At 44.0% G+C, this 23,805-nt stretch overlaps 1 protein-coding gene across 2 annotated transcripts in view; it reads right to left on the bottom strand.

The window, feature by feature from the left end:
• Positions 1 to 23,805, bottom strand: part of LOC110160466 (interferon-induced protein 44-like) — a 58,511-nt gene that overhangs the window by 4,967 nt on the left and 29,739 nt on the right. For both annotated transcript variants that reach the window (XM_055167022.1, XM_055167023.1), the window contains exons 5-6: positions 2,703 to 2,858; positions 2,455 to 2,620 (exon numbers count right to left, since the gene is read on the bottom strand). In XM_055167022.1, coding sequence (XP_055022997.1) covers positions 2,455 to 2,620; positions 2,703 to 2,858 — 322 coding nt within the window. The remainder of the gene's footprint in view (positions 1 to 2,454; positions 2,621 to 2,702; positions 2,859 to 23,805) is intronic.

Below are 23,805 nucleotides of genomic sequence, written 5' to 3'. Positions count from 1 at the left end.
CTCACCCTCATTCAGCTCGGGTCGTCTACCAGAGGCCTGGGAGCTTGAGAGTTCTGTGCAGTATCTTTGCTGTTCCCAGTCCTGCACTTTTCTGGACTGAGATGTTCATTGTTTTTCCCGGTATCTGTTGTAGCCACTCTTCCAGTTTGGGGGTTACAGCCCCGAGTGCTATATATATATATATATATATATATATATATATACCCTCCCTCCCTGAACCGTCACCTTATCGTGGTGTGGAGGGTTTGAGTGCCCGAGTGATCCCGGGTGCTATGCTGTCGGGGGCTTCATGCCCCTGGTAGCGTCACCCAAGGCAAACAGGTCTGGGGGGACGGGTCAGACGAAGAACGGTTCAGAAGCCACATATGATGATGTCCATTCAGAGGCAACGTCGCCCAGATCTGCGTTACCGAGGCCCCACCCTGGAGCCAGGTTTGGGGTGGGTGCTCACCAGCGAGCGCCTGGTAACTGGGGGTTCCCCTCAGCCCGAAGGGGCCACGTGGGACCGTCCTCACGTGGGCCCACCACCCGTGGGCGGATCCATATGGGGCCGGTGCAGAGAGATCTGGGCAGCAATTGGCCGCGGGGAGCGGCGGGCTGGTGTGGGCTCATTGCCCCACAGCTCAGCCGCTGTGTGTTGGAGTTCACCCCGGTAAACGAGAGGGTCGTGTCCCTGCGCCTTCAGGTCGGGGACAGGTCTCTCACTGTGGTGTCGGCCTACAGGCCGAACAGCAGTGCAGAGTACTTGGCCTTGTTGGAGTCCCTGGGAGGGGTACTAGACAGTGCACCAATCAGAGACTCCGTTGTTCTCCTGGGGGACTTCAACGCCCACGTGAGCAACAACAGTGACACTTGGAGAGGGGTGATTGGGAGGAACGGCCTCCCTGATCTGAACCCGAGCGGTGTTTTGTTATTGGACTTCTTTCCTAATCACAGTTTGTCCATAACGAACACCATGTTCGAGCACAAGGGTGTCCATAAGTGCACGTGGCATCAGGACGCTCTAGGCCAGAGGTCGATGATCGACTTTGTAGTCGTGTCATCTGATCTCCGGCCGCGTGTCTTGGACACTCGGGTGAAGAGAGGGGCTGAGCTGTCAACTGATCACCACCTGGTTGTGAGTTGGGTTCGCTGGTGGAGGAGGAAGCCAGAAAGACCTGGCAGGCCCAAGCGTGTAGTGAGGATCTGTTGGGAACGTCTGGCGGAGCCTCAGTCAGAGGGACCTTCAACTCGCACCTCCAGGAGGACTTCTCCCAGATTCCAGGGGAGGCTGGGGACATGGAGTCCGAGTGGGCTTCATTCTCTGCCTCTATTATCAATGCGGCTGCTCGTAGCTGTGGGCATAAGGTCTGTGATGTCTGTCGCGGTGGCAATCCCCGAACCCGATGGTGGACACTGGAAGTAAGTGATGCCGTCAGGCTGAAGAAGGAGTCCTATCGGGCCTTGTTGGCTCATAGGACTCCTGAGGCAGCTGATGGGTCCCGGCGGGCCAAGCGTGCTGCAGCCCGTGTCGTCACGGACGGCCTCAAAGAGATTCTGGCAAACCGTCTGGCGCCTCAGGAGGGGGAAGCAGTTCTTCACCAACACTGTTTATAGTGCGGGGGGAGAACTCTTGACCTCGACTGGGGACGTTGTCCGGCGATGTAAGGAAGGAGGACTTGGAGGCGAACTCATCCATCACCGTGGCTGAAGTCACTGTGGTGGTTGGCAAGCTATATATATATATATATACATATGCTGGTTGACAAAACGAATATCCCCAATATTCCCCATATATTTACTTCTGGGTTGGCTAAATGCTAGTTCTGGTTATAAGGTTGAGTGGAGTTTGGAAGAAAAGTTAAACTTTTCCATCTTTGGCATTTGACACCTGAGGTGTGACCCCCTCCAACCAGTTGTGGCAAAAGTTTTAAATGTGCTGTAGAAGTGCCCTAGACATGCGTCTAGTAATAATATAATGGATCAGATTTATTTAGCACTTCCTTGGACACTCAAAGATGCTTTACACAACATTATTCTTTCACTCCACGGTGTAAACTACTATTGTAGCCACAGCTGCCCTGGGGCAGACTGACAGAAGCGAGACTGCCAATCTGCGCCATTGGCCCCTTTGACCACCACCATCACTCACACACATAGCACTGTCATACTAGGCAATGAGAGTGAAGTGTCTTGCCTAAGGAGACAACAACTGTTTTTTTTTGCTCTGTCACCTCCTGTGGCTCCTGATTTTCCCAGTGTCTCCATCCAAGCACTAACCAGACACGACCCTGCTGAGCCTCTGAGAAAGGCCACATACATAGGCCCTGAATGTAAAACAGATGCCTGTGACCTACACATTTGTCCAGTTTAAACGCAGCATTTAGAGAATCACCACTTCTCTCCCTCCAGAGCAGAATATCCAACACTAACCAAACAATAAAACATGCTTTGTTAAAGTTTGTATGTCCTCACCAAGATCTCTGGCACATATTCTTACACGTTGTATTTTCTCAGTGATGTCTGGATGGAGGCCTGCAGAGTTGGCAGAGAGGACACAAACCAGAACATGGACTCTGTCATTTAGAGAAGCGTTTCCATTCTCGTTCTCATTTTCTGCGGGAGGATTCTCATCCTCAAACTGTAAATGAGTGAGTGTTAGTACATTACAGTATAAATGAACAAAATAAGACCCTGTTGTTTTATCATTCTGAAGTACTCACCTTATACCTGTCTGGCATGCGTCCTGTCATCGCTGTTCTAAGTCTTTCTGGCAGAAACGCTGTATTCCGCCCAGCCTCTAGTCCCATGGTGTCGTTGATAACAAACTCACAGAACTCCTTTGGTTGGTCTTTTTTTTTTATCCTGTAAGTTATGTACTGAAACAGACACAGAAATGCAGCAGATGACAATGGCTCTCAAACCATTTACATCAAGTACCACCAAAGAAAAGATTTAACTGATTGTTTTTTAATTCAGTAACAATGGAAGAATAAAAATAATTAAAGCTGCAAGTGGCATAGAATGGCCCTTGCAGACTACACCACAAACTCCACCAACCCGGCGCTCCCTCGGGACAGCACTAACACTTCACTTGTCTCTGTGTTATTGTGGTTTTGGGCTGTACTTGTCACTACACAGAAAAGATCATCACACATCAGGAACATTAACATGCCTCATCAGCATGGCAACACTGTACAAAATACAACTGTGTCCATCCACACTTTTTTGACTGGAATGACCTGAAGAGTCACTGCACAAAATTTCACATTCATCTATGAGTGCGTTTACATGCACATCAATAACCCGGTTATGATCGGGTTTTTTTGAGTATCCCGGTTTCTTGTTATGGTGCGGTTATGTAAGTTACGCAGTTAACGCGGTAGGTTACTGCAACATAAAGTTGAGTCACATGTGTCCAAAAGACACTTTCCAGCCTTTCACCACAACAGTAGTCACATAAATAAATTGACCAAACGAGTGAAATGACTGTAAAATAAAGAGCTGAAACCTGCACTATGTAAAATACATGTACGACCTGCACATGTACGACCTGCACATGTACGAACCTCGCGACCTGCACTCGTACGACCTGCACTCGTACGAGTGTACGACCTGCACTCGTACGACCTGCACTCGTGTGACGCTGAAAAGCTAAAACATGAACTATCTCCTGTACACTATACGCACGGAACACACTTACCATCATTAGCGCCTCTTCTGTCACAGAAATAACCACATAATCCACAGAGTCGTGTCATTTAGTCCAAAAGAAGCTGGTCACCATCAGCGGCACAAGGAGCGAGTTGTTTTTATCGCCGCTAACAGTTTATGCTAATTAGCCAAACGGTCTTAAGTTTCGTTTCTGTAAAACGTAAACAAATGTGATCAGAGCTGAATGATCTGATCAAACGGGCTGATGTGTCTATAGTGTTTATGGTTTATATGTTGTAAAGTTGAGTTTATTTATTCTGTGCAGTGGATTGTGGGAGATCTCGTAGCTCCTTAGCTTCTTATGCTAAAGGAGCTCACGGTTTGTATTTTTCCTGATTTATTAAATTGATTTAAGTTAATTTTTGCACCTGCGCATTTGTAAGATTATGTCAAGAAACCGGGACACTCCATTTGATCATGTACACGTGGATATGAGTGTCCCGGTTTCTCAGTGAACATGTAAACACAGTAACACGAACACTGACAGAACCAGGACATGACTAATAACCGGGATACTGATGTGGATGTATACGCACTCAATGTGCTAATCAGATCTTTTATCATTTGAGATTTGGGAAATTTTCCCATTAAGATAATATGGACAATTTAGCGCATTGACACGGCCACACAATGCAAAATACAATATGTTTCTATTCACTTTTTTGATCGAGATGACATGAAGAGTCATTGTACCAAATTATTCCATGATAAATATTCAACATGGTTTCCAGTTGACCTTTTAGATTGTGATTATGTGTAAAATTGTGTACAAATTTGTACACACTGTAGTGCAGATTCTGTAGTTTGACTTTCTTCTCACACCTATTTTGTGAAAGAGTGGGTTTTGGATGAAGTGGTTACAAAAACTGTGGGTGTCACAGTTAGTAGGGATTCTTCTGTATTTAACCAAATGCACCCACAAGCATCAGTTATGGCACCAAAACTGAGATGTCATCTGTATCCAACCACATCAACGCAACGCATCACTGTAAATAAATGAATTCATGATATAGTAGGATAGTAGTCTTTTTTTAGGGTCGCCCCACTCATTCTCATGAGTTTGTGAACTCACAAATATGACAAGAATTTGTCAAGAATAAGTAGGATGCTTGTGCCAAATTTTTATTGCCCATGACAAAAAAAATGTTGTGGTCTCATTCAGATCTTCATCTGAATTTAAAAATAATCTTTAATTGCACATGGGTCTAGGATATTTTGACCAATTTCAATAAATGAGGGGTACTATTTTAAAAAAAAAAAAAACATCTTCCTCCCAATATGGCCAACTTCCTGTTGGGTTTAGGATGGGGTCATTTTATCTATATATATCTATATCTATATCTATATCTATCTATCTATATATCTATATATATATATAATATATAAAAAATGTGTGTTTCTCACCTTCCACGGTGGTTGGTCTCTCACCTCATTGAGCTCGGGTCCTCTACCAGAGGCCTGGGAGCTTGAGAGTTCTGCGCAGTATCTTTGCTGTTCCCAGTACTGCGCTTTTCTGGACTGAGATGTCCGTTGTTTTCCCGGTATCTGTTGTAGCCACTCTTCCAGTTTGGGGGTTACAGCCCGAGTGTCCGATCACCACAGGCACCACTGATGCCTTTACTTTCCAGGCTCTCTCCAGCTCTTCCTTGAGCCCCTGGTATTTCTCTAGCTTCTCGTGTTCCTTTTTCCTGATATTACCATCGCTTGGTATTGCGATGTCAACCACCACGGCTCTGCTCTGTTTCTTATCCACCACCACTATGTCTGGTTGGTCCATCACCATCCTGTCAGTCTGTATCTGGAAGTCCCACAGGATCTTGGCTCGGTCATTCTCCACAACCTTTGGAGGTGTTTCCCACCTTGATCCTGGGGTTTCCAGCCCGTACTCTGCACAGATGTTTCTGTACACTATGCCCGCCACTTGGTTATGTCGCTCCATGTATGCTTTCCCTGCCAGCATCTTACACCCCGCAGTTATGTGCTGGACTGTCTCAGGAGCCTCTTTGCACAGTCTACACCGTGGGTCTTGTCTGGTAGATCTGGGCCTCTATTGCTCGAGTGCCCAGGGCCTGCTCCTGAGCAGCCAGGATCAGTGCCTCTGTGCTGTCCTTCAGACCAGCCCTCTCGAGCCATTGGTAGGATTTCTTGATATCAGCCACTTCAGTTATGTTCCGGTGGTACGCCCCATGTAGGGGTTTGTCCTGCCATGATGGTCCCTCCAGCACCTCTTCCTCTGGACCCCACTGTCTGAGACATTCTCTGAGCACCTCATCTGCTGGGGCCTTGTCCTTGATGTACTCAAGGAGCTTGGATGTTTCATCCTGGACAGTGGTTCCCACACTCACTAGTCCTCGGCCCCCTTCCTTCCGGCCTGCGTACAGTCTCAGGGTGCTGGATTTGGGATGGAACCCTCCATGCATGGTCAGGAGCTTTCGTGTCTTAACATCTGTGGTCTGTATCTCCTCCTTTGGCCACCTTACAATCCCTGCAGGGTATCTGATCACTGGCAGGGCGTAGCTGTTTGATTTGCCTGCACCTTGTTCTTGCCATTGAGCTGGCTTCTAAGGACTTGCCTCACTCTTTGCAGGTATTTGGCCGTAGCCGCTTTCCTTGTTGCCTCTTCGAGGTTGCCATTTGCTTGTGGGATACCAAGGTACTTGTAACTGTCCTCAACGTCTGCTATTGTTCCCTCTGGGAGTGACACCCCCTCTGTGTGGACTACCTTCCCTCTCTTTGTCACCATCCTGCTACATTTCTCAAGCCCGAATGACATCCAATGTCTGTGCTGTAGATCCTTGTGGTGTGGATCAGTGAGTCGATGTCTCGCTCACTCTTAGCGTACAGCTTGATGTCATCCATGTAGAGGAGGTGACTGATGGTGGCCCCGTTTCTGAGTCGGTATCCATAGCCAGTGCGGTCGATTATTTGGCTGAGAGAGGGTTCAGGCCTATGCAGAACAGTAGTGGGGACAGTGAGTCCCCACTTATAATATATATATATATATATATATATATATATATATTATATATATATATAATATATTATATATATATATATATATATACACATTAAAAAAAATAAATTTGTTTTCTCACCTTCCACGGTGGTTGGTCTCTCACCCTCATTCAGCTCGGGTCGTCTACCAGAGGCCTGGGAGCTTGACAGTTCTGCGCAGTATCTTTGCTGTTCCCAGTACTGCACTTTTCTGGACTGAGATGTCCATTGTTTTTCCCGGTATCTGTTGTAGCCACTCTTCCAGTTTGGGGGTTACAGCCCCGAGTGTCCGATCACCACAGGCACCACTGATGTCTTTACTTTCCAGGCTCTCTCCAGCTCTTCCTTGAGCCCCTGGTATTTCTCTAGCTTCTCGTGTTCCTTTTTCCTGATATTACTTGATGATCACTTGGTATTGCGATGTCAACCACCACGGCTCTGCTCTGTTTCTTATCCACCACCACTATGTCTGGTTGGTCCATCACCATTCTGTCAGTCTGTATCTGAAGTCCCACAGGATCTTGGCTCGGTCATTCTCCACAACCTTTGGAGGTGTTTCCCACCTTGATCCTGGGTTTCCAGCCCGTACTCTGCACAGATGTTTCTGTACACTATGCCCGCCACTTAGTTATGTCGCTCCATGTATGCTTTCCCTGCCACCATCTTACACCCTGCAGTTATGTGCTGGACTGTCTCAGGAGCCTCTTTGCACAGTCTACACCGTGGGTCTTGTCTGGTGTGGTAGATCTGGGCCTCTATTGCTCGAGTGCCCAGGGCCTGCTCCTGAGCAGCCAGGATCAGTGCCTCTGTGCTGTCCTTCAGACCAGCCCCTCTCGAGCCATTGGTAGGATTTCTTGATATCAGCCACTTCAGTTATGTTCCGGTGGTACGCCCCATGTAGGGGTTTGTCCTGCCATGATGGTCCCTCCAGCACCTCTTCCTCTGGACCCCACTGTCTGAGACATTCTCTGAGCACCTCATCTGCCGGGGCCTTGTCCTTGATGTACTCAAGGAGCTTGGATGTTTCATCCTGGACAGTGGTTCCCACACTCACTAGTCCTCGGCCTCCTTCCTTCCGGCCTGCGTACAGTCTCAGGGTGCTGGATTTGGGATGGAACCCTCCATGCAGGTCAGGAGCTTTCGTGTCTTAACATCTGTGGTCTGTACAGACCACAGACAGACATATATATATATATATATATATATATATATATATATATATATATAGATAGATAGATAGATAGATAGATAGATAGATAGATAGATAGATAGATAGATTTTTTTTTTTTTTACTTGTCATGTGGTGTAATGTATTTTTTTTTAAAGTTTAATATCTATTTTGTCAACTGGGTGATGGGCCATTGACACTTTTTGTACCACATTTTTTTGAAAGTTTTGAGATGGAAATTTATATTGTGGAAATATTTCTCTCAATCTATCTGTGAGTGAATGAATGTGATTTCTATCTTAGACTAGACCTGACATTAACGTGTGTAAAGGCTCATCAAACACAACTGTCCTCACCTTACAGGAAACCCTTTTAAATTGACTTCTCTGAACATTCCAAACTCTAGCCTACACAAGTTTTAATTCAGCTCACAAAAGCTAAAATTCCCATATTTCAGTTACATGTTTGACCTTTTTCAATCTTTCTAGCTCCAAATTCTCATATGTGTTCCACCATGTTCCTCTAACACCCAACCTGCAAATACAACACCAACAACAAACACATCCCCCGCTCTTAATTTCCTCACCTTTGGGACATTCTAGACCGCTCTTTCTGTAAGCCTTTAATTTCATACACAACTAGAGACTCATCAGCCAACATATAAGCAGAAAGGCTAGGATTGCTAAGGACAGCAGGACGAAGTGCAAGGATGTACCTGTGGCGAGGCATGCCGCGGCGGAAACGGTGTTCACGGGGAAGAAAGCGAGGGAAACGGGGCGGCTTGTTGGTAAAGCTCAAAAGCAAGAAGAGACCAGCTGTTCCCTCACTTTTCCTAGCGAATGTTCGCTCTCTTGACAACAAGATGGACTTGTTACGGCTTCACATGAGGAGCTACAAAGACATGGAAAATTGCTGCGCTTACATCCTTACGGAGACCTGGCTTAATAGCACCATGCCAGACGTAGCATTTCAGATTGATGGGCTGACTCTGTTTCGGGCGGACCGCAACCACCTTTCGGGAAAAAAAAGGGGGGGGGCCTCTGTATCTACATCAACAGGGGTTGGTGTAACAACTGTACCCATGTAAACAGTCATTGCTCGGAGGCTTCTGAATATGTTACGGTTAAAATGTCGACCATACTATCTGCCCTGGGAGTTCACGGTGGTGTTTGTCGTGGCTGTTTACGTACCTCCGAGTGCGAACGCAGGCGATGCACTAATGCCGGGTGTACACTGTGCGATATTTTCGGTCGTGTCACTCAGCTCCAGCTTAAACTGTACGACCAAAATCACAGGGTTTAACAGTTCACAGCTCACGAATCATGTTCTCACACTGAACGAACCGATGCTCGGATGCGACTTGCCTGCTCACACTGTACGTTCACATAACGACCGGAGTTGTCAAAGTTGTTGTTCCGGAAGTAGAAAACCACAGATGTGCGGAGACACAATGCTGAGCCACTTCTGCGTCCGCGCATGCGCAGTCTGCCAGATTCTGGCAAATCGGTTCGTGGAACAACTTCAACAGAGCGAAATCCTCACGAGAGGCGACTGGATTTCAAACAAGTTTTGATTTTCTTGCGACCTACGAATGTCGATCGGGAGCTGGTCGTGAGTCATTAATCGGTTCTCTTTACCCCATGTAAACTACACGAAGCACGACACACGATGAAGCCAAAACTCAGCCCGATCCCCAAACAGTCGCACGAGCGAAAAATCGGCTCAAAAAGGGTCAAAAATCGCACAGTGTACGCCCGGCCTTAGGGAGCTCCACGACCACATCAGCTCACTTCAGAACCAGCATCCGGAGGCTTTTTATGTGATTGCGGGGGACTTTAATCACGTAGATCTGACTGACATTTTGCCTAAACTGCACCAGCATGTGTCTATAGCTACTCGTGGCAATAACACGCTGGACCGCGTGTACACCAACAAGCGTGACGTCTACAGAGTTTGGCCACGCCCCCATCTAGGTTTCTCTGATCACATCTCCCTCATGCTCGTCCCTGCGTACCGCCCGCTTATTAAAACCAATAAGCCTGTGCAAAAAAACATCAACGTGTGGCCCGAAAATGCGGCTGACATTTTGCAGGACTGTTTTGAGTGCTCAGATTGGCGGCTATTCAAGGATGCAGCTACGCACAATGGGGTAGTAAATCTGGAGGAATATACATCTACTGTGATCAGCTACATCAGTAAATGTGCTGATGACGTCACCTCCAGTAGAACTATTACTATCTATCCTAATCAGAAACCTTGGTTTAATGGGAGTGTCCGCTCTCTTCTAAAAGCTCGGGATTCTTCATTTTATTCAGGGGATGAAGCAGCACTGAGAGAAGCAAGGCGGGATCTGAAGGCAGGGATCAAGAGGGCAAAATACAACTATGCTCAAAGGATTCAAGGTAGTTTTTCCTCTGGCAACACCAGGACCATGTGGAAAGGAATTAAGACTATCCTGAATACAACTCAGAAGGAGGGCGTCTCCTCACTTGATCCCTCCTTACCTGATGCCTTGAATTCTTTTTATGCCCGCTTTGAAGACACTAACGCCTCCCCCTGCACCAAGCTCACTATCACATCAGGTGCCTGTCCACTCAGAGTGAGCGCTGAAGAGGTGAGGAAGACACTGCTGAGGATTGACCCACGGAAGGCAGCTGGACCTGACGGCATCCCTGGTCGGGTTCTGAGGGATGCAGCATACCAGTTGACTCCTGTGTTGACTGATATCTTTAACATCTCACTCTCGCAGAGCCTAGTACCATCATGTCTAAAAAGAGCCACTGTTATCCCTGTTCCAAAGACTAACACTGTGAACTGTTTGAATGACTATCGTCCTGTGGCATTAACATCTATAGTCATGAAATGTCTGGAAAGGCTAGTGATGACACATATAAAGGGCATAATTGACATCAGTGTGGATTCTCATCAGTTTGCATACAGGGAGAATCGGTCTACATCTGACGCGGTGGCGGCTGTTGTCCATCAGGCCCTCGCTCACCTAGAGAAGCGGGACACATATGTCCGACTTCTCTTCCTGGACTTTAGTTCGGCATTCAATACCATCATACCACAGACCCTGATAAACAAACTGCAATTGCTTGGACTCCAACCATCACTCTGCAACTGGGTGCTGGACTTTCTTACTAACAGGGAGCAGACTGTTAGGATTAATGGCTGCTCTCCTCACCAACCACTCTCAACACCGACTCCCCCCAAGGCTGTGTCCTGAGCCCCCTGCTGTTCACTCTGCTAACACATGACTGTGTGGCTTCTCACCCGACCTGTCAGATTGTTAAATTTGCAGATGACACTGCTGTTGTGGGTTTAATCTCGGAAAACAACGAGCAGGCAAACAGACAGGAGGTACAGCTGTTGGAGACCTGGTGCAGAGAGAACAACTTCTGTCTGAATCTTTCAAAAACAAAGGAGTTGATAGTGGATTTTAGGAGGAACAGCTGTTCACCGCCGCCTCTTTACATCATGGGCACAGAAGTTGAAAGGGCGTCTGGCTGGAAGTACCTGGGTCTGCACATCACCAACAGTGTAACTTGGTCCACTAATGCAGCTGGCATTGTTAAGAAGGTCCACCAGCGTCTGTATTTTTTGAGGAGACTCGAGGCTGCTGGACTAGACCTTTCTGCTATCATGCCTTTTTATCAGTGTGGAGTGGAAAGTGTGTTGACTCAGTCCATCACAGTGTGGTACGGCCACTGCTCAGCCCAGGACAGGACAGATCTATACAGCGTGTGGTCAGAGCGGCAGAGAAGATCACTGGATGTGACTTTTACACCCATCAGTGAAATTTATGAGGAGCGTTGTAGAAGACGGGCTCCAGGATCATGGGGGAGCCTCACACCCTCCCACCATCTGTTTGTTCCTCTGCCTCTGGGAGGAGACTGAGGAGCATTAAAGCCAGAACATCTCGGCTGAAGTTCAGCTTCTTTCCAGTGCACACTCACTTCCTGCTTGGGTTGTCTCTCTTTTTTTTACTACTTGTTCATTGAACTGCTAAATGTTGTTGTTTTGATGTATTTATTTCTTAACATTGCTTATTTATTATTGTTTTGATCTCTTTCTGGATCACTGGGCGTCGGGGAGCACATTTCGTTCTGTCATGTGTTTCTCTCGCATGTTTTGAATGACAAATAAAGAATCTTGACCTTGACACCAGTCTGTTAGAATTGTTAATTACCATTTATATTTTTTAGTCTTTGTTATTATATTATATTGTGATGAGTGAGCTACTGCAGCCAAGTAATTTCCCTTGTGGATCAATAAAGTTTTTGTCTAAGTTTAATGCAGCTTTGACACATTTGTTTACATTTTACAGAAACAAAACTTAAAACCACATGACTCATTTAGGACACGCCTCAGTGGAATATGAGTGTTCTCTCTGTGACTGAGGATATGCTGTTGATGCTGGTATGGTTCTATGCAGGTATTGCATTAGAGATGATTCGATTTTTCTTTTCAGAGATTATACGCGTGCCGGTCGTACGTGTGCCGGTCGTATGTGTGCCGGTCGTACGTGTGCCGGTCGTATCGTACGTGTGCCGGTCGTATCGTACGTGTGCCGGTCGTATCGTACGTGTGCCAGTCGTACGTGTGCCGGTCGTATCGTACGTGTGCCGTCGTATGTACGTGTGCCGATCGTATCGTACGTGTGCGAGTTGTATGTGTGCCGGTCGTATCGTACGTGTGCGAGTTGTATGTGTGCCGGTCGTATCGTACGTGTGCGAGTCGTATGTGCCGGTCGTATCGTACGTGTGTGAGTCATATGTGTGCCGGTCGTATCGTACGTGTGTCGTACGTGTGCGGTCGTAGTCGTACGTGTGCCGGTCGTATCGTACGTGTGCGAGTCATATGTGTGCCGGTCGTATCGTACGTGTGCCAGTCATATGTGTGCCGGTCGTATCGTACGTGTGCCAGTCGTATGTGTGCCGGTCGTATCGTACGTGTGCCAGTCGTATCGTATCGTACGTGTGCCAGTCGTATCGTACGTGTGCCAGTCAGTTCGTACGTGTGCGAGTCGTATGTGTGCCGGTGAGCAAAAAGGAGACATTTTTAGTCATAACATTTTTATTGAGGCAAAAACAGTATACAACCCAAATTGTACAGGATCAATAGCGCTTAGTGCTTTTTGGAATATAAAAGTTAAAATTAAAATAAATCTCACAAAACTGAAAACAAACATAACAACAGCCTGCGGAGATACATATATCTGAAGTGAATTTGGACATGTTTCTCCAATAGTTACAGATTGTAAAAAATAAAAAAAAAGGTTGCCACACTTTCTTAAATGACAGTAGTTTATCCTTTAACAAATATCGTATTCTCTCTAGATGTAAAATATTAGCAAGGTCTTATAGCCATACGCACATTTTAGAGCTTTAGAGCATTTTAGAGTAACCCATGTCCTTCTCCCAGGAAGGAGATATTTTTGCCCAATATTGGATAGGGCCTAACTCTGAATTTGCTGTTTTTAAAGAACTACCCAACATATAAATCCACAAACTTATTTGTTTGGAAGTGGCTCCACAAACCTGCAATATTAATAATCTTATGTCTTAAAGACCTTTCAAGTGGCAACAGTCTCATCTTTGGGGTTGAATAATGGCATCACTTTCTGAAACCATTGTGATTTTTTTTTATTTAGTTTATTTCTCCTGACAGAGAAGATGCTGAACTTTGTGTGTTTGTTTTTGTTTCCACCATAAACCAGGTCACAGATCTGTATCTGACAGTTACAGCATTCTCCACTTGAGAATTCTGGCCTGTCCTGTTAAACTAGTTGAATGTTGTGAACCCAACCTATTGCCATTAATAGATTAATAAAGAAAAACAAAGAAAAAGAAATAGAAACAAAATATTCCAAACATTAAATTAAAGTACAGGGTCATCCATTTGAAATGTTGAAAAGATAGTCATCGCCAAAGTTCACGATGTGTTTCAGAGCATTAAGGAACAACACATCCACAGCTTCTTGGTCTGGTCCTTCATAGTTGTTCCACACTGGGAAAATGTAGTTCATTGGGATTCCAACATTTGAGGACAAGTACTCCATCTGTAAAAAGCACAGTTTCTAATTTAAGACAACTAAAGCCCCCACACACTACAGAATAATTTGCCCGAATTAGGCTTCAATTTACTTCTCCCCAACTTCACGGACATGTGACCATATTTTGGATTGTAAATATTCTTATTTTGAAGCCGTTGTGCTCCTTATGTTTGGTGTCAAAACAGCTCTGAGCTGCTTAGTCATAACGTAACCAAAGAACATCACCGCATTAACAGCCAAACAAAGCTTAAGGGCCAGACGCAGTCTCTGGAAAAGAGGCTCCAGTAAGTGGAACATGGTGTGTTTTCAATAGAGCAATTTGAATTAACCACAGATTATCCCAAAAAAACAGTCATACATAACACCAGTGAGTAACACCATAAAGTAACACCTGTTTAGAAAACAAAAATGTATTTGTAGTTGTTTTTGTGTTTAATTAACCCTCAAGGGACATTTTTGTACATGCTAAAACACCAAATTTAGTGAAAAGCCCTAAATCTCGTTGAAGGTTTTAAAAAATGTTTTGCCACTGCATTGGGTCACTGAGAACAAAAGTGTGTCACATGTAGATCATAAGGACATGAATGTTCACTCAAAAAAACTATTTTAAAATCATCATAGATTAATATTTTTTCATCCTTTTTTCAACTAAATCCAAAAATCTATCCCTGCTCTAATCAAAATGATCAAATTATAAAAATCATCAGGATTTTAACCCCTTAATTGCCAGTTTGAAAACCTGAATTTCACATGTAGTGAAAAGATGACCTCTAATATTTTCCAGAAAACAGAAGTCAGGGAAGAATGAGTTACATTTTTATGTGTCCCAGGAAGCTTCAAGTTTGTCTATTTTTTTTGCATTTTTTGTTTTTGTGTAACATCAGTTTCAAATTCTGTTGAACAATTCAAAAACAATGTCTGATTTTCATTGGTTATTTTTCAGGATTTTTATTTTATAATAGTTTTTCTTAGTTTCAAGTTATTTTAGTGACCATCGTTGATTTTTCTTTCCTTACCAGAGGGGTACCAACAATTTTGTCCACGTCTTTATATATGACTCCATGATGATTTTACAGCTGTTTTTGTGAATGGACATTGTGTCCTTAGGGACCTGAACATGTATTTTTTTAAAGGGACCCTTGAGGGTTATACAGGCCAAACCCTGAGTTCCATTTGGTTTTTACAAAACAGAAACCTTTTTCATCTCAATTGTCTCCTTAGATGAGCTGTCCATTTGACAGAATTGAATTTCTCCTTTGCTAAAAATACTATAATAATTGCTACAGTTGTACAGTCTACAAGTGCCACTTTTGCCCATCGGCCACTGGTGCACAAGAGGTAGTCACCAGTTACATGTGTTTCAGGAATATTCACTTGCATCGTCCAAACCAAAAATTGTGCATAAATAAACTTGCCTTTTGCTTAAGAGCAATGCTCTTGTAGACATTCTTGACATCCTTTTCAATTTCATCACAGACTTTATCAATGTGTGTGGCAATGGCCAGCCAAGGAACTCCTGATACAAGAACAAAAACACATGGTCATAGTGTGTGGTTATTAGTTATTGGTTTTAGTTCAGATGTTGGTTAGGGTTAGGTTAAGGTTCGGGTTTAGGTTACAGTGTGTGTAAAAGGTTTTCATGTTTTTTCTAATTATGACTTGGTTTGGAGGAATGGTGCTTGTGGTCAATATTTATCAAATGTTTATCAGTAAAGCTGCAGTTTGTGAATAAAAAATTTTCGATTGTATAAATTATCTTACCCTTTATTAACATTATGGTTGCTATGAAACAGTTTACCTCTACGTAGGACTGAAAATGATATAGTTCTTGAGCCCAAACTCATACAAGTAAATTAGGGTTATACTTGAAGAATAGAGATATGAAGCAACGGTCAGGCCTGAGTGACAGAAATGTTACTGACCTGTGGCTGTTGAATTAATCTTTGATTGCTGAATCTCCTTTCAAAACATCAGCACATTTTCTCTTTCTCTTGATTCTGCCATCATAAGCCAGATGGTTACAAGTGCTTTGCCTGTCACCACTGCTGCTGCTTCAATTATGGCTACAACATCTACAGCTACAGGCACAAATAAAACCACAGCCACAACTACAACTACAGGCACAAGTACAGCTACAGCCTCAACTGTAGCCACAACTGTTGCCACAGCTACAGCCACAACTACAGCTACAACTGCAAACTACAACTACAGCCACAAACACAGCCACAAACTACTGCTACAGCCACAACTACAGTCACAACTACAGCCATAACTACAGTCGTAACTACAGCTACAGCCACAACTACAGCTACAGCCTCAACTATTTCTACAGCCACAACTACAGTCACAACTACAGTCATAACTACAGCCACAACTACAGTCACAAATACAGCTCCAGTCACAACTACAGCCACAACTACTGGTACAGCCACAAATACAGCCACAACTACTGCTACAGCCACAACTACTGCTACAGCCACAACTACAGCCACAACTACAGCTACAGCCACAACTACAGCCACAACTACAGCCACAACTACTGCTACAGCCACAACTACAGCCACAACTACAGCTACAACTACAGCCACAACTACTGCTACAACTACAGCTACAACTACAGCTACAACTACAGCTACAGCCACAGCTACAGCTACAACTACAGCCACAACTACTGCTACAGCCACAACTACAGCCACAACTACAGCTACAACTACTGCTACAGCCACAACTACAGTCACAACTACAGCCATAACTACAGTCACAACTACAGTCACAACTACAGTCATAACTACAGCCACAACTACAGTCACAAATACAGCTCCAGCCACAACTACAGCCACAACTACTGCTACAGCCACAACTACAGCTACAACTACAGCCACAACTACTGCTACAGCCACAACTACAGCCACAACTACTGCTACAGCCACAACTACAGCTACAACTACAGCCACAACTACAGCTACAACTACTGCTACAGCCACAACTACAGTCACAACTACAGCTACAACTACAGCTACAGCCACAACTACAGTCATAACTATAGTCATAACTACAGCTACAGCCTCAACTATTTCTACAGTCACAACTACTGCTACATCCACAACTACAGCCACAACTACAGCACAACTACTGCTACAGCCACAACTACAGCTACAAACTACTGCTACAGTCACAACTACAGCCAACAACTAAGCCACAACTACAGCCACAACTACTGCTACAGCCACAACTACAGCTACAACTACTGCTACAGCCACAACTACTGCTACAGCCACAGCTACAGTCACAACTACAGCTACAGCCACAACTACAGCTACAGCTACAGCCACAACTACTTCTACAGCCACAACTACAGCTACAACTACTGCTACAGCCACAACTACTCACAGTCACTACAGTCACAACTACAGCCACAACTACAGCTACAGCCACAGCTACAGCTACAACTACAGCTACAGCCATAACTACAGTCATAACTATAGTCATAACTACAGATATAGCCTCAACTATTTCTACAGTCACAACTACAGCTACAGCCACAACTACAACTACAGTCACAACTACAGTCATAACTACAGCCACAACTACTGCTACAGCCACAACTACAGCTACAACTACAGCCACAACTACAGCCACAACTACAGCTACAACTACAGCTACAACTACACTACAACAGTCTACAACTACTGCTACAGCCACAACTACATCTACAGCCACAACTGCAACTACAGCCAGAGCCCCTCAAGCCTCTTAAGTCACAAAGCATTCTAATACATTCCCTTCTTCTCCTCTACCATCAACCTTCATATGACTGTTGTCCCTCCATCCCTCATTTGACTCTCATCTCTCCATCCACCATCTATTATCTGACCCTCATCTGCTGCAATAATTCAACGATTTGAGCTGTGTTTCCTTGATTTGCAGATTCTCATGCTTGCTCCTCCCACTGCAGTGCTCTTGCTGAAGCACAGGCCTTCAAAACTATCGTTTGCACCTCTAATATCTCCACTCCAGTGAAGGTTCTAACTCCTCCATCTGAGGAAAAGACCCTCAGCGTCATGGCTTGTCCACATCACTCTTGACCCATTCTTCACCAGCTCTCATTCCTCTCAAACCACATTCTGGTCAAACTACAGCTCAGTCATCAGACAAAGGTGAGTGTGAATAAAGTGCAACAATGTGGAGTGCAATATAAAGCAATCTATGCCCAGTCATGATGAGAGCTAAAAAGCTGATATTAAAAGTGCCATTACAGTTGTAGTCAGTTATTAAAGGTGGGCCTGTGGTCGTGATGTGATTTTGTGTGATGTGATTTCCACGTGCATTTAAAATGTGCACAGGGACTGAAAGGCTGTGTATTGTCGCTTTGGCATTTTTACTTATAAAGCTCGTAATGTATTTGCAAATATGAGTGTGTGAAGGCCTAGATCTCACTGCCTAGTAGTGACTGTAGTTGAGTTAGGATGTCTTAAAAAAAAAATAAAAAATCTATTCTTACCATTAGTTCTGGCCTCTTGTTTGATTTCCATAATCTTCTGAAGAACTTCTGGACTAAACTGTGCCGTATTTGCATTCAGGATACACACCAGAACATGCACTCTGTCATCAAAAGTGGGATTTTCATTGTATTTCTCATCCTCTTGGGACAATGTCTTCGTTTGGTCAAACTAAAACATGGAAAGTTTGATTTTATCATCTTAAAAAGTAATTTTGGGTTGGTTACTTTCATAACAGCTCCCTTACGCTGCGTTCAGACCACACTGTCAGAGACGTAGGGTTTACATACAGAATCTAAGGGGGACACACGTCTAGCAAGTCCAAAATTCCCATGGCGCGCCTTAAGCATTCACGTGGCATTTTGATGCCACGGTCTGAACTCAGCATTAGCCTTGTATATTAGTGGACACTAATTTAGCTAAGTTGCTAAAGCCATGTTTTAAACAGGAAGAGAGTATGGGTGCAATGCAGCTCCTTAGCTGCCTCACCTCATAGCCGTCCTTCACATGTCCCTTCATGGCCAGTATGACGTCCTCTGGCCGGACTCCAACACTTTGCCCAGGTTCTAGTCCCATTATGTCACTGAACACAATTGGGATTTTTCTGCCTTCAGTGGATTTTATTTTGTGAGTTTGGGACTAGGAGAGAGGAGATATGGATTAAAAAGTAAAAACTGTCCTACTATCGTGAGTGATAAACAAGCAAATAAGCAAATAATACTATTAAAATTACAATTTTGGTGAAGCTTTGAACAGCATTGTTGTTAGCATTGATAACAGCGATATTAACAAGTCTGCTGAGAATGACACTGGCCGCAGAGTTGATGAAGGAGGACTTTCCTGCTCCCACTGGTCCATAGAGCAGAACACGCAGGTGAGAGGCTCCTTCTGGGTTGTAATTTTTCACAAATTTGAGAAGATCGTCCTTTTGTCTGTTGAAGAGGTACACTGGATGTTATGCAAAACAAACACTATTGACGCAGAGTAAATAATTTGCTTGATTTTGGGATTTAATCAGTCCCTCGCTTTGACTTTGTCCCTCGGCTTGGACCTAAATTAACCTTGCTCATGCCAGATTGATTTGTGTATCACTCTCAACTGAGTTCTTCTCATTCTCCATCTGGAACGGTTTTCGCTGGAAGTGTTTAAGTCTTAAGAAGTGTTCAAGTCTTAAAAAAGTAAATCCCTTACTTTTACTTAGTTACCCTCTATGGAAAGTCACTTTTTAAATTGTTTACGTTATTCGTTGCTTTGTTACTTTTTGGTGGTAAACTCCATCTAAGGGTAAATATGAGACTGACAGTCGACAAGAACTGTGAGGGAAAGTTGAAAAGAACTTTGAAGAGAGAGTACAAGAGGACGTGAAACCTTGAAGAGGTAAATTAGTGGGGGTCTGCGCAGTCTGCCCGGGGGATTCAACTAGGCGGAGGAACCCTTTCGAGGGATCTCTCTCTGTGCGCCACTAGAACCCGTTACCACCAAGGTGGTGTGGCCAGGTTTGGGCTGGCCAGGAAAGGCCCAAGGCGTACTTTACATCTCCTCCCGCCAGGACCTCTCCGCTACCCAGGGCTGTGGGATCAGTGCCCACTGCGCCCTCTCTGCATGGGCAGGGACAGGCTTCTCCTTCTCCCAGCTGGGACTGGCCCATGTACACAGAAAAGTAACGTTGTGCTGAATTGAAAAGGGAACTATGTTTTGTTACCAAATTTTCAGTAGTAGTGCATTACACTATTTTTACCTGAAAAAAGTAGTTACGTCACACTCAACACTGGAGGTGAACCTCGTCATTTTGGTCTTAAATGTTTGAATTCTCTATGTTCTCCGATCTCTGATCTGAACATAAATAATGGACCAATCAGACGCCTTCATTTCCTGAGGTCACTCTCGCTACTGTTAGCAAAAGGTTTGATTGACAACTAGTGTGTTTCATTGTTGGGGGGGTAAGTTCCCTTCCCTCTTTCCGGTGAGAAGGACGGGCACATATGACAACCTCGTTCATGAATGGGTCTTGTGGTTGCTATGATACTCGTGGTTAGATTTCCAAATATGGAGCGTGGCTCCAAATTTGCCCCTGTAACTGTGGCAACGAGAGCTTCATTTGAGTGGAGCTGAAAGCTGAGGAGACATCACACTCACTTAGGACACTTTTTATTAAATCTGTGGTGGTTTCGCCTGCAGTCACTCGACGAACTACACGGGCACACCTCTGGATCTGTCTGTGAGTCCAGGTTCAGTTCTGGTTTAGTCCTGTTTTAGTCCTGTTTTGGTCCTGGTTTAGTCCTGGTACAGTCCTTTTAGTCCTAGTTCAGTCCTGGGTTAGTCCTGGTTAGTCATGGTTTAGTTTTGGAATCAGTCCTGGGTTAGTCCTGGTTCAGTCCATGATGTGTGCGGCATCTCGATCAATGTTTCTTCTGCTCAGTAAATAAAGTCTGTGAAGTGATGACAGTCGAGTCACGTCTGTGAATTTGTGTTCGTACTGAAGAAAGTGAAATTGTTTCATTTCGTGATTGTAATTGTTGAAGTTGTAACTTTTCAATTCGTATTCTGATGGACGCTCGAGTTAGAAAGCTTGTAATTTGTGTATGAATGATCATGGGCACGGGTCTGTAATGGGTGAAATGTTAACGGGTCCGGGTGGGTGCTGTGTTGTACTGTGCGGGTGTGGGCGGGTGCGGGTCTCCAAAACCAGACCCGTGCAGGACTCTGATGTGCAGTCCAGAGGTGCTGGTGGAGCTGCTATGGCTCAAGCTTTTCCCTTCATAAATGAACAGTTATGGCACAAACACGAGGTCTCTGTGCAGCTTTTAAAGACACTGACCAGAGCAACAGAGCTCTGGTGCTCGTGTGAGTGTCACAGCAACAAGACCCACACTGAGCTGCAGCTGCACCAGGTACAGTCACACTCACTTAGAACGCTTTTTATAAAGTCTATGGTGTAGGCCTGGCGTTTGGGGTTGTCGTTATGTCACCTGAAACACATTCCCCTGTGATTGGACCAACCACTGCTCGGGTCCAGTTTAAACCGTTCAGTGGGATCACCTAAAGATGGTTTCTCATAACTTTGTGAACTCACAAACATCACGAGAATCCATCTTGCTGCACAAGGTTAAGCCTAAATATGCATGGGACCAAACCTCAGACACAATGCAAATGAAACATGTTAAAGTCAGATGTAATCAGCTCACCTCCAGTTAATCTCTCTCCAGGGCCGGTCCAAAACTGCAAAGAAAACAGAGATACGTATGTACACACATTTGTTGGAAATTGGAAAAATATCAGATAAGTACCAGAACTTACGTGTGCTCTGAGATCCTCCCATGATCTTAAATTTGATGTGAAAAAACCCTGAAATGACAGTTGGCTTAAACAGGGTTAAGCAACAAAATTAAAAATTTAAACATTTTTAAATAGATTTTTTATTTTTTTTTATTGCCAAGGCCTATTTAAAAACAAGAAAACAGATGTACCAGCAGAAGTCCGTCCAGAGAATGAACAGAAGAGTCTCTGCAGATGATTTTATATGAAACCCTCCCTCTCCCTCCCCCTTCCTCAGACGCTCACAGGACGGGGGTGTCACCTGTACATATACACAGTACACAGTGCTGAACAGAAGCAGTATTTCTGTGGGTGTTACTTCAGATCACTCCTCTGATGGGAGGAACTCTCAGATAAAGACTCCACTCTCCTCAGGCTGCAGTCACAGAGACACAGCAGCAGGTAGGTCTATTTTGACCTGTGCAGGAACACACCACATGTTTATATAGAACAAGTGGATATCAAAAAATGATTAGATGTTCTTTTGAAAAGTCTTCATTTATATAATTTACGGGGCATTAAATGGTCTGTTAATTAACAAATACAGTATTTATTTTCATTTTTGTGTCAAAAAGGGTCCCAAATTCAGGGGCAAATTCACCTCCCCCGTTTCAAATCTTATTGTATTATTTACCTCAGACAGGTGTGTCAGTTGCTGCTTGTTAGTTGGTTAGTGCGTTAGTTAGAATTATATTCTCACCTCATTTTACGTACAGTGTAACATAAAACTGAGTAACATTTCTTCAGTTAGTTGGGCTCTATTCATACAAGCATGCTCTAAATGGCTAATGGCTCATCAATCTGTATTTTTTTTCATTGAGAAGAATGTGAACACAAACTTTCTTCTTTTTGATGAATCGTAACAATCATAGTATTTTATGACCATTCTAATACATAGATAGTGATAGATCAACATAGTAACTGTTGTATTTCTCCCTCAGCTAAAAGGATGGATGAAGAAATAGCTCCCCTCGGTGACATGAGATACAATAACTCTAATGAAGCATCTGCTTATGAAGACAAGGTTAGTCAACGTCACCTTGAATATGGCTTGGATTTTTTATTTATTTATTTATTTATTTTTTATAATGTTTAAAATAAAACTATGTTTGATGAACTAGGCCAGGGGTGCCTACACTTGTTTTTTTTTTAGCATGTGAGCTACTTATAAAATAACTAAATAACCAATATGATCTACTATCAATACAAAAATGCAAATTATTTATTTTTTTATAAATATATTGAGAATCATGGTGGAACGGTACTTAGACTTAAAGATCTTCATGTGGGAAAAGGCTGACTCACATAAATAAGTTTTTATAAATCTCTCTCCATTTTATCTGATAAATGTTAATTTAGCTTAAAATAAGCCAAGCAAACTGTACTGCACTGAAACACTCTGCTCCTTTTCTGGACCCTCACCCACAGTTTGAGAACCTCTTCTTGAGGAAAACTTCCACTTGGACAGAAAACTGTGAAAAAAGTTGTTCAAGTTCTAACAAGGATTCCATTCTCTTACTGGTTTGCAGTGGGTTGCCTCTGCACATTTACCAAACACACATCGTGACAAATACAGATACTTTTGTACACTTTTACTGGGCAAACTTCACCCACATGTGGCAGTAGGTCTGTTGTGTGCAGTAGGTCTGTTGTGTGCAGTAGGTCATACATTTAGTTTTTGCTTCACATTTCGTCTTGCTCTTCTAATTAGCGCAAAATAAGGACCAAGCCGATGTACACTGTACACAGGGAGGACAGAGTGTGAAAAGGCAAGGAGCAGTGAGCAGGTAGGATGTTTTAAAAAGTTTAACCTACGCTGTGATACACGCTGGTATGAAAGGGCACACGCTGCAGAGAGACGGTTATTGTCGACAGCAGCAACTGTAATGAAATATGATCACACACATTGAGCTTCAGATCTCGAGTCCGAGACAAGACTGAGTCCAAGCATCTTCAAGACTGAGACAAGACCGTGTCCAAGCACCTTTAAAAAACAGATCCGTGCAGGACTCTGATGTACAGTCCAGAGGTGCTGGTGGAGCTGCTATGGCTCAAGCTTTTTCCCTTCATAAATGAAC

This window comes from Boleophthalmus pectinirostris, unplaced genomic scaffold (assembly GCF_026225935.1).
Source record: "Boleophthalmus pectinirostris isolate CB_2022bp ecotype Guang Dong unplaced genomic scaffold, ASM2622593v1 HiC_scaffold_9, whole genome shotgun sequence".
Classification (NCBI taxonomy): Eukaryota; Metazoa; Chordata; class Actinopteri; order Gobiiformes; family Gobiidae; genus Boleophthalmus; species Boleophthalmus pectinirostris.
The sequence above is the reverse complement of the archived record's forward strand: the minus strand, read 5'-3'. Positions and strand labels throughout refer to the sequence as shown.